The 12412-nt window shown below is 39.3% G+C and overlaps 2 protein-coding genes across 2 annotated transcripts in view; one reads left to right on the forward strand and one right to left on the reverse strand.

The window, feature by feature from the left end:
• The window catches only part of KLHL32 (kelch like family member 32), a 235362-nt gene that overhangs the window by 212736 nt on the left and 10214 nt on the right, over nucleotides 1-12412 (forward strand). The window lies entirely within an intron of this gene.
• MMS22L (MMS22 like, DNA repair protein) overlaps nucleotides 1-12412 on the reverse strand; it is a 140441-nt gene that overhangs the window by 13577 nt on the left and 114452 nt on the right. The window contains exons 18-20 of the mRNA XM_074948131.1: nucleotides 12158-12300; nucleotides 11826-11985; nucleotides 9146-9315 (exon numbers count right to left, since the gene is read on the reverse strand). Coding sequence (XP_074804232.1) covers nucleotides 9146-9315; nucleotides 11826-11985; nucleotides 12158-12300 — 473 coding nt within the window. The remainder of the gene's footprint in view (nucleotides 1-9145; nucleotides 9316-11825; nucleotides 11986-12157; nucleotides 12301-12412) is intronic.

The raw sequence follows: 12412 nt of genomic DNA on the forward strand, positions 1-12412 counted from the left end.
GAGTGCTGGGACATGACATGAAACAAGTTTGTCTGAGTTAGACACCAGCTATACTGGATTTTTGAGTAGGGGGGTTGTTGCACCAGTTTAAGGCAACGCTTGCTTCAGTGCAACTTATCCTGGATACATCACACCTTTCCGCTTTGCACTGGTACAACTATCTTTTGGTGTACCTACAATGATTTAATTACACTGGTTCAGGTACCCCTAATCTGGACAAGTCCTTAGAAGTGAAAACTAACAGTGGAGAGAAGGAAACATCAATAGAATACCAATCCTGAGAGAGGCCTCTGGTCACTGCTGTAATGGTGAGTTTATATTTGCTGCAGGATGGCCAAAGTTCTGTTTTCTTACAATTTTGAGTTTCCTTGTGAGACAATCCTTCAGGATAGGATTATAGCAAGGACTGCGCTGTCACGTCTTCCCATAATGCTTCTACAGCAACCAAGTGTAAATGACACCATCCTAGCTGGTGATGCATTCTACACAAGGAAGGAACTGGTCATTTTCTCCTACTGGGGGCACTCAGGTTGATGAAATAGGGCTGCAAAGGTGTTTTTCCTTATCTGTTGTTCTACCCAAGTGATCATGCTGATTCTATAAAAGTTATATACAAGGTGTACCTGTATCTTATAGCAGCTCAAGGAGATGCAGACTGAAACTGACCAGGATCACATCAATTTCACGTTGTCCTGGCAATAAGTTAGCTATAAATTTGACTGCTAAAATTATATCATCAGCAGAGGCATATGTGGGAATGAAGAAAATATTGTATACAACCCAAATTTATATAGGTGTAGAGCCAAATTCACAGCAGCAGTGACCTGGTCCATAGTCTAGATGAGTTTTAATATTTTTCAGCTTCCAAAATCTGCTCTATGTTATTTTTGGCACACTATATTCTTCAAATATGATTTTATATTCTAAATTTTGCAGACAGCTGGTCACAAATAGTAAAAACTGAAAAATGTTGAAATTTCAAAGTTGTTTTTATTTCAAAGAGTTTCACTTATTTTCTTAAAATTGAGTTTAAACAAAACTTATTGAAATATTATTTACCAAAACCCAAGACAAAAAAATGGTAGATGATGTCTTGATTATTATTTTTTAATACAAAAAATGAAAAATTTCAATGTAACAACTTTTGGTGAAAATGTTTAATTTTTGAAAAAGGCCATTTCTTTTCCAAAGAAAAATTAGACTAGCTCTAATTTTGGATGTAAAATACACAGACACACACACACACACACACACACACACAAATTAAAAGCAGAAAAAAGAAATTAAGAGTCATTCCAGTGGCAACTATCAGAATAAAGTTAGCTCCCTAAAGGAGCTCATGATTGTGGTGTCAAGAGACCATGCAATAATTCATTATTGCTTCTTTTCTTGCTGCCTCTTTCCTAGTGGTGGTTTATTTTACAGAGTAAGGTGAAAAATCATTAGAGATATGTAAAACAAATTGTAGCAATTTAGAGCCTGACTGTTTTTGGTTACAACATTACCAACTCAAAAAAGCAAAATCCATTGTAAAACACAGTGAATAAACTAGGCAGCAAATGTCTGCCCAATGAGTGAGCTGAATAATGTCTTTAGTTAAATTAATGTATACATGTAGCTGTGGGAAAAAAAAATCCCCTACCTGTATAATAGGTTTCTGTGAGAGTAGGCCCATCCCAATAGGTCCTCCTCCCTTCACTGGTGACTGACAGGAAGAAGGATGAGTCAGGGGGAAAAAAAGAAGCCCTATTCCTGTCACAAAGTGTCATAATGGAGAGTGCACTCAGAAACCAGAAAAAGAAACTTCCTTGGAATTCACATACTAATACGTTGATCAAACAAGTTGGGAGGCTTCTTGACATTTTCTGGAATTGAGAGTTATTTTTCTGGAGAACAGATGTTTTGGTTCCATTGTCAGGGAAGAGAGAAATCCAGAAACTCAAGAACCAAGGAGCTTAAGGACCTGTCTGACAGATAGATGTTGCCTGAGGATAACCCAAACACCACTGAAAGAATGTTTTAAGTGTGTCTTATGTGAAATACATGCAGGTTGTTATTGAAACTTATTTATTATGGTCTTGTATCTTGTATCTTCTGATGAGATGCTGCACTAGATGTACATGGAAGATTGCTTCTTGTGGCACAGCTGTTAATAAGACTTAAGGGATTCCATATTGAATTTCCTTTATTCCAAAAACTAGCACAGCTACCTGCAATCTAAGACTACTCTCAAGTCTCCTGAATGCTTCAACACTAGAAACAGGAGAGAAAAGACATTCATCTAGCTGAGCTGAGGGACAGGAAGAACACCACATAACTTGGGAGTATAGGATACACTTGTTTACAGCTTCTCCTTTCCACAGGTTAAAGAAATAATATTATTAACAACAACAACAACATTATTAAAGGATTAGAGCTTGAGAGAAACAAGGCAAATTCTCAGGGGAGCCAGGTGAAAAGACAGAAATAATCCACTTGGCTGATAGTATGTTTTCTTCTTCTTAGGAAATGGGTAATTCTGCTCCTAAAAATATTTAGCCATCCTAACAAAGACCATACCAAAAAGTGTTCCTTCACTGAATAACAGGGACAGAAGTGATTGTTTGTTCTGAAATACAGACACATACTCCACTGGCTAAAAATTTAACAAAAAAGTTGACAAAGTTGAAGTAGCATCCCTGATTCTAGGTCATCAGTAGCCAAAATAATACGATTAAGTTACTTTTCATTTTTCTTTAATTATTTTATAGAGCTATCTATCTTGACACCCAAACAAAAAACTCTGGTGACAAAAGATTTATTTAGAATTGTGCTGAAGCCTTTCATTCCTGAATCAAATACCTTTCTAAAGATGCTTCCATTTTCCTGTTTGATGGATTAGATAAAGCTACCTCTTCAAAAGACATATATGATTTTGTAGATCACCCAGTAATATGGGAATCTATTTTTAGAAAGGCCCCCAAACCATTTTTCTCCTTAGGGGAGGGTATTATATGCTTTTTGGCAGAGGAAATTTAGCACTTCATGGGTGATAAACTTCCCCCGCACGGGTCTTCTGTCTCACGGACCTTTATTCTAGATTGGAAATAGTGCAAAAACACCTTTCTTTTTGTGAGCATCAGGAAAAACACTTCTCTGTAGTAGCAGAATCCTCAGTCAAGTCTTGGGCACTGATCTCATTAGGTGGCTCATGTCCTCTTCTTTAAAGTGCCTCAGAGAAGAGTCATCAGACTCTGAAGAGGATGCTGAATAAATTTCCTCTGCCTCCTCAAACCTTCTGAGAGAGAAGCCTGGATTTCTTTTTCGCACACAAAGGCATGTCAGAATTGTTGTGCAATATAGGGCTCTTTGTTTGGTGACCAAGAGTACTTCTTGCTCTTATAGTGTTTAGAGAAGGCAAGATCTCCATGGAGGCCAAGATAGAGAGTTGATGCAGTAGCATCAGAGACTTTGGCTTCACTGAGGTATTTTGCCAGCTCCATATCCTAAGTGGCAAAGTGGATTGAGCAAAAGCTCTGTAAGGTGACTTGGAGAAATGTTCATGTCACCAGTGGCCAAGGAAGCAAATACAAGGAGGGGTACTATCTTCTTTTGGTAGATCCTGTCAGAAGTTAGCTGGGAACCTGCCCTCTCGTGTGAAGGAGAGGACGAACCTACATTGCTAGACTGCAGCTGCCTGCGTTTTGGACTGGAGGTTTGACCTCAGCCATTTCAGACACACAGACCTTCTTTATACAACAGATAGGCATTACAGAGAATGTGGATAAAGGCTGCCTTATTTTTCTCCACTTTTGCCATGTTTTTCAGGCATCTTCTGAAGAAAGAAAAAAAATAGTCTCCTGAGGAGAAGTGCATGCCAGCATCATCTCCTCACTTAAGCAGAGTGGCAATAGATTCCTGTGTGCACTAACAGCAGTGACTCTTTCTGCCAGGAAATGCTTCTTTCTTCTGATTCATCCATCTATCTGTCAGTCAATCACCTATGAAGAGAGAAGGACCTATTAGTAGGGACTGCTGGTGCTATTCACTGCAGAAACCCCAAGCTGTCTAATGACAACGTTTCATGTCAGTCCTGCTGATGGAATAAATCTATTCACCAGTTAATGTTGTACAGTGCCTATTAAACACATGCTATAATTCACAAAAATGCGGTACTGAACTTGTTCAGATCTTTCACACTACAGTACAGATGAGGGCTTTGAAGGCTGTCCCTTGAGAGATGCTGAACATGCTCAATTCCATTAAAGACAACAGGAGCTGCGCATGCATAGTGCCTTTCAGGATCAAGCTCTTACAACTTCTTTATTTAAATAGAAATAATACTGATAATTTGAACAGAGTACACTATAGGCCCCTATATATATAATACATATTCATTCCACATACACACATCATATTCTGCAAGACATTTATACCACTACATTTGGAAATAATAGTTTTAGTGCACAAACACTTATCTTCATTACTGTTGGCAAATGTATACCAACACTCCTCCAAATCATTTTCTAAATCCATTTTATCAGCAATCAGAACGATTTTCAGATTCCCAGTAATAAACTTCAGCAATTCACTAATACATAAAATCAGATCACAACGATGTTTCCAAAGGAATAAAATGCCTAATGTTGGATGTTATATGCCTTGCCTCATCTCACAATTAAAAACAATTCCATAAAAACTTTAAAATGGCCATCCATTCATTTTTCTGGTGCCTCACCTTCTAATGTCTGACACTTAACCACTCTGCACACAACTTTGACAACAAACCCTATCAAATTCTAAACTACAGCATTTCCTAGGTCATCAGCTGTCTTAAGAACAGTCTGTACAATGGTAGAAGAAACAACCTCCCTTCAGCACCTCTTAAGACAAGAAAAAGTACCAGTTTAAAATTGTGAAGTGATGCCAGGGCCTCAGCAAGCCTGAGAAGGCTGGATCAATTAAGGAACACTAAGGAATCTCCAGGAATTATCCTGAATGTAGTGGAGAATGGACCCTGGGTATCAGGAACCCCTTGAGATGTGTACATGTTACTTAGGGTTTTCTGAACCCAAACCTAGTGGTAACTATCTTTTCTTCCAGACAGTTTCAGGAAATAAATCAGTGGGAACATACCTCCTCCTCTGATGAACGATTGGCACAAACTTGAGAGCTTTTGCCCCCAAATCCCTTTTAATTGAGACCAAAGCACATATCTAAAATAACAACATTAGCTCACATTTATTTAAGCAGCTAACTAAAATAAAATAAATGCAGTAAATGTAATTAGACAAACCAACATAACACTCTATGGCCAATCTTAATGGAGTTCTTAATTTATGCACATGATATTCAGACATATGCAATGGGCACCCTAGATATACCCGATATTTATTTTCATCTCTTTAAAACATATCTACAGTTTGGGGTTTTTAGCATAGTTAGAACATATATCAGTGATCATAACGAACTGCCCACAATAATACTTACCTGAGATACTAATAAACCACACCTATCCATGCTGTAGCCCTCGAAGTACTCACGACACAGAAAATCAAAAGAAAAAAAGGAGGGGGGGGGGAGAGAGAGAGAGGAGCTCTGCCATATTCCCTAAAAGATCTGGGCTTTGCCACTATAAGTTAGGGAAGTTCCAGAGTTAAGGACCCCTTAGGAAGAGAGCCAGGTCACTAGCCCCCTTCTTTTTAAATCAGGACCATGTTGCCTTGAATAATTTGCCAATTGCAACTGCAATAGTATCACATGGGGAGTGCGATGGTTTGGCAAATCTGTCCACACACAAACTTATGAACTCTGGTGGATTTTATGAAACGTATTTGGAAAAAGAACAGGAGTATTTGTGGCACCTTAGAGACTAACAAATTTATTTGAGCAGAAGCTTTTGTGGGCTAGAGCCCACTTCATCGGATGCATAGAATGGAACATATAGTAAGAAGATATATATATATACACACATACAGAGAACATGAAAAGGTGGAAGTCGCCATGCCAACTGTAAGAGGCTAATTAATTAAGATGAGCTATTATCAGCAGGACAAAAAAACTGTTGTAGTGATAATCAAGATGGCCCATTTAGACAGTTGACAAGAAGGTGTGAGGATTCTTAACATGGGGAAATAGATTCAATATGTGTAATGACCCAGCCACTCCCAGTCTCTATTCAAACCCAAGTTAATGGTATCTAGTTTGCATATTAATTCAAGCTCAGCAGTTTTTCGTTGGAGTCTGTTTTTGAAGTTTTTCTGTTGCAAAATTGCCACCTTTAAGTCTGTTACTGAGTGACCAGAGAGGTTGAAGTGTTCTCCTACCAGTTTTTGAATGTTATGATTCCTGACATCGGATGTGTGTCCATTTATTCTTTTGCGTAGAGACTATCTGTTTTGGCCAGTGTGCATGGCAGAGGGGCATTGCTGGCATATATCACATTGCTAGATGTGCAGGTGAACGAGCCCATGATGGCGTGGCTAAAGTGATTAGGTCCTATGATGGTGTCACTTGAATAAGTATGTGGACAGAGTTGGCATCGGGCTTTGTTGCAAGGATAGGTTCCTGGGTTAGTGTTTTTGTTGTGTGGTTGCTGGAGAGTATTTGCTTCAGGTTGGGGGGCTGTCTGTAAGCGAGGACTGATCTGTCTCCGAAGATCTGTGAGAGTGAGGGATCGTTTTTCAGGATAGGTTGTAGATCTTTGATGATGCTCTGGAGAGGTTTTAGTTGGGGGCTGAATGTGACACCTACGGCCATTCTGTTATTTTCTTTGTTGGGCCTGTCCTGTAGTAGGTGACTTCTGGGTACTCTTCTGGCTCTGTCAATCTGTTTTTTCACTTCAGCAGGCGGGTAGTGTAGTTTTAAGAATGCTTAAATGCTTGTTCCATTCTATGCATCCAATGAAGTGGGCTGTAGCCCACGAAAGCTTATACTCAAATAAATTTGTTAGTCTCTAAGATGCCACAAGTACTTCTGTTCTTTTTGAGGATAGATGAACACGGCTGCTACTCTGAAACCTGTCATTGTATTTGGAATCATCCACTTGTTACCTGTGCTGGTGGCACATCTCTCCCAAACCAGTAACAATGAAAAGTCATTAGCATGAACAGACACAAGAGTAAGAGCACCTTAGAGCAATGGGATGGCTGAAGCCTATGGAAACTGGTTTTCCTCAGATTGTCTGCAGAGGAATGGAAAATCCCCGGAAGGAGAACAAAAAAATCAGACATTAGGACTGGCAGTTAAAAACTCAGATGCTGCGTACACCAAGAGATGTGGTTTCTGGTTCGGAGGGAATCTTTTGACTGCCAGACCAGCTCAAGCTTGCTTGCAGGAGTCAGCAAGGAGAATGCATGACCAGGGAGAGAAGACTGAGTCAGATGAGTCAAGTCCAGGGGCTTCTGAAGGGACTGGCTACAAAGCCAAAGACATCTTGGAGTGGTGCGGGGGCAAAGGAGGGAAGGGTTTTGAATGCAGGTTTTTTGCATGGATCTGTAAGTCTATAGGCTCTCTCTATGAATACACCATGTGTGCTTTGCAAAGCATCATTGTCATGTGCTCCGGAAAGGCTAAACTTTAAACCAGAGTACCCACTAGTAGAGATCTGGAATAGGGTGTGCTGAAGCTATTGGGGAGATTGGAGGGGGTGGGGGCAGCACTGGTCTTACGATCTAGGGCAAGTGGATTGTGGGGTCCCACTTTCACAAAAGGGTACCAGCAGAAAGTCAGCACTCAAGGAGTGAGGCTAGAGGGCAGAAACAATGCCTGGAGCCTGACCAGATTCAAGGCAGGGTGCTCAAAAGCACATGGATCCAGCAGATAGGTCCATACCCAGCAGCGTAGTGAGTGTCCTGCAGGGGGAGCTCAATAAGGACTGTGTCAGGGAGCGAAACCAGGGAGCACTGTTTAATTTGTAATGAAAGAGGTGCCGGGGATCCGGCAATTTTTTTACATTCATAATGATGCATTCATGATGCATCAAGCCCAGAGGTGCTGGGGTTCAGCACTGACACAAATTAAGCACTGCCAGAGAGATAGGACCCAAACCATCTAGGACTTCATAGAAAACCATGATCTGAAAACTACACCCAGAAGACTATTGGTTTTCAGCACAGACTACAGAGCACCAGTGTAATATACTCTGTGGATGAAATACCACTTAGCAAGCAGGCAGCCACATTGTGTAGTAATATCAGCTTCCAGATGGTGACAAGGCGTAGACAGCTTCTCAAAATTCCCACGAACCAGCAAACAACTAAGTCATATACTGCTAGGTCATTATATAGGGATATTAATTTTACTATGACACACCATCAATCTCAATATGACTTTTGGATAAAGGAAGAAAGCTGTGGGATGTCTACAATGTCACCACAACCTCTGAATTTAATTACTTCCTTTTATTACTTGGTTGCTTTTAAGGACAGTAGCAAGAAGTTTACGCTCAAAGTTTAGATTTTGAGCGACCATAAAAAAGGGTTTTACAGAAAATAATGTGCACATTTCATTATTTTAAAAATAGGTCTTTTCTCTCCTTCACCCCCAATTTAAACAACCTCCTGCACTTCCAATAAACCATACAGCATTTTGAGAGTAAATGAGAATGTGCGTGGGGGGGGGGGGGGAAGGAGGGAGGAAACAGACTACAACCAATACTGGAACAAATGACTGGACCAAATCCACCGTCAAACTACTGAGATAACAACAGGGTATTCTCAGAAAGTACACAAACATAAAAAACAGTGAAAAATAAACATTTAAAATTATCTAATCCTTAGTAAACTAGAGTGTTATTAAAGTATATTTAATAAAGGTATATTTTCAAATACATGTTTGCTTTCTAATCTCAACTAGTGTCCTTTTATCCATTATGCTTATTTGATCTGCTGTCTCATTTCACAAGCCAGTGTTGGCGATAGGTCAGCTAAATCTTCTCTCTACACAACGATCAGGCTGGCGTATATTGGAATGCATCCCCCATCACTGCTACACACCCCTCGCGGAACGGTGAACCCACTGGGGGGGTGGCGTTTTTCCCGCCCACTCGCCCCAACAGGAAAAACGCTACTGCTTCTGCTCGAGTTAAATGAGATCAAAGCCATTTTTGTGCCACTGCTGTTCCAGAAGGTGGTTTGCTCGCTGGTAGAGCAACTCAGATATTTACCTGAAGATACAGAGGAAGATTTTCCCGAATGGCAGACAGCATAACGGCAGGCAGCTCTTTGTCTTGCTGAAACACAGCAAGCGGCAGCAGCAAGCTATCTATGATGCGGAACAACAGCTGTTGTGCTTTCGAAGTTGCCAGTATTGGTGCCCAGGACTTTACAAGGCCTCCTATTGAAGAACAGTCAAGAAACACCCCAAAAAACAAATTACAAGCAGGCAAAAAAATTTGAAGGCAATCTACTGTTATATGATCCCCGGGTAACCATAGCAACCCAGTTATCTCGTTTTCAAGTACAGTCCAACCTGCTTAGTGGACCTGGATACAATGGAAGTCCATTTACAGTACAGCAAAATGGAAGTCCCAAATTATTTCAAGGCATGATAACATACAAGTTGTAATTTCAATTACAGTGAAGTTGTTTTGCAAAAGGAATGGCTACAACTTAAAAAGGGGCGATCTTATTATACCTCTGTACTATCAGCGTTCCACTATTTAACTACTATATTTGGCATATTTGTACACTACAGTGGCCTCTCCCACACATGCCATAATATGGGTTCTCAAACTTTTTCACATCTTCAACAGACAGATTGCCTTTCGCTTCCATTCACAACTGCATAACAGCCCTATGGCAATAAGGAAATTGTTTACAGGGAAGAACAATATTAGGAAAATATTTTATATATATTTTAGCTCCTCTTAATGCAATTTACCAACTGAAAACAAGGAGAAGCCGGCTTCACATAACCAGATGCCTCTCTATAGACTGCTGGTGGTCCATAGTTTGAAAACTTCCATGCTATACAAGAGCAGCACTTCTTACCTCTTTTCAACACCTTTGTGTACTGATTTGCACAGTTCCCTGTCCTTAGTTTTAGTGTCTTACTTACTGATTGTAAAAGGGTGTTATTGTAAAAATACCTTGGCATCCAGCTTTATTAAAGCTGAAGTGCAGTTTTTATTGAGGAAATGGCTGCATACTCAGCAGCATTTTATTACTCAAAGTACAGTGCTACTAATATAAACAATCTAATAAAACAGATTCTTGCCCATACAACGTAGTTCTCATCAACTGAGCACAATTTGAGTGTATATCCAATTATAAACAAGAAAAGGTTTCCTAGGTCAAAAGTACAGGGGCATCCCAAGGAAATACGTTCAAGACTGAATAAGTAATGGAAGAGATCAAAAATAGGCTTTTACAAGATGTTATTAATGTATAAAAGTCAACCCATTTCCATCTCTAAAAACAGCGAACAACAACATTCATCTTGTGGAGTGAAAGAAAACACAGTGATCAATCATAATGAAACACAGTGATCACTTAGCAATATTTCTAATAATGCTGTCTAGTGCCCTGTTTTCTTCCAACTACCATACACAAATATTTCAAAGAAGCATAATCACCCTGACCCAAAGTTCTATGTCCATTATCACGGACACTATGCATTTGGTGGCATAGGGTAATGCAGTTTAGAGACACGTACAATGCCCATACTTGAGAGGCTTCCCGATTTATCTGGAAAGCATCTTACTGTGTGACTGCAGTTTTACAAGCTCACAGCAGGTGAAGAAATGACTGAGATTACTTTAACTGACAGAACAAAACCATAACTCCCATTTCACTCCTTTTTTACTAAAGGAAAAGGACAATTTTTTGTATCTAGTGGTACAATTTCAGATTCTGATAATATCACCATTTCTTATGGGAAAAGAAAGAGAGAGAAAAATTACCCTTTAGTCACTTTATTATATAAAAAAGGTTCTGGCATCTGGATACCTAATACAGCTCATTTGGTTGATAGCTTATGTACCAGAATATACAGATCTGGGAATCAGAAAATAAAAGCATTTACCCATCAATAAATCTGTTAAATCGGATATACATTCAGCATGCTACTCAAATGTTAGTTTTGCTTACTTCAGTAAACAATGCCCACTGTTTTAAAGATGGTGCTTTCGCTACACATATACATGTGCACACAACCCTCTTCATCTTTTATTTAAAGGTAGGTAGGCCTTGGGTCAGATTCTGGCACCTTTATTCATAGGTAGTACCACTTTATTCTTTGAGCAGCCCCACTGGTTTTAATGGCAATGCTCAAGGAGTAAGGAACTATTCAGTGTGGGTAAGGTTCCCAGAATATGGCCTTTAATAATGTGCACACAGGATCAAAGAGAAGAGTGCCAACGTAGCGCTCATTTAACTGATAATTTACATAGTCAGACGCACTACCATAGCATTATAGCAAAGATACTGCAGATTAATAAAAATTCCATTCTGTGGGCATTTTCCCTTGTTTTGTTCCAGTAAAGACTTTCAGTGAACAAAAATATTAAAACCTCATGATTTCAAATAAAAGCTAAACTTTGTTAGTATTCACAGCACAACTACAGAGGAAGGATTATTTTCTGGAGGAGAGAAATATTGTTGTTTCAGAGGATCAAGATAAAAAGATGAGAAAGATAAAAGAGAAAATAAGGAATTTTTCTTTTTAGTAGTTTTCCGATATTTAATCTTTTAAACATCAGGAAAATAGATTATTAAAAAGTCCACACAAAAAGTTGTTCATTCATGCTGGGTTGAGTCACAATATTTTACTCATTCCCTGCACAAAACTATTTCCTGTGCTACTGAATTATGAAACAAGATGATGCACGGTTGCAAAATAATTACCTATTACGGAGTAAGTGAGCTGCAGGCCTTCAGCGGGTCCTTTCTTCTGCAAATAAGGTTTTACATATTTTACCACGTCACCTAGATATTCCAAAGTCTTTGTTACCATGGCAGATTTCTCAGCTACAGTCTGAAGGCCACTGTAAGTTACACCAACAGCCTGAGAACACAAAAAAAGTTAAATAGACCAGACTCTGTTGGATTTTGTTTGTTTTTGTTAAGTACTGTGCTGAAGCTTGGCTAAATACTTTTTAAAAAAAAGCACATTCAAGTTTTGGTTTTACATTGCACATTATAACTGTCCTGTAGAACCATGATAAGAGGTACAGTACCTTAATGAATTGGACAAGAGCATTCTTAGGGTCTTGCTTGAAGATTGAGTCATCAAAGTGTGCCTTTGAGAAGATGTTTTCTACTTCTGAGAGTTTAAAAACCAGCCTTGTCATTTCAGTCAGCTGCTCCACATAAACTTTCCCTGTTTGTTATAAAGGGAATATAACTGAGAATGCAGTATACTTTGCTAGTCAACTCCAGATATGGTTGAGTTTTCTATTTGTGTGTTAACAAAATCATGAAGTCAAACACGA

Source organism: Natator depressus, chromosome 3 (genome assembly GCF_965152275.1).
Source record: "Natator depressus isolate rNatDep1 chromosome 3, rNatDep2.hap1, whole genome shotgun sequence".
NCBI lineage: Eukaryota > Metazoa > Chordata > Testudines > Cheloniidae > Natator > Natator depressus.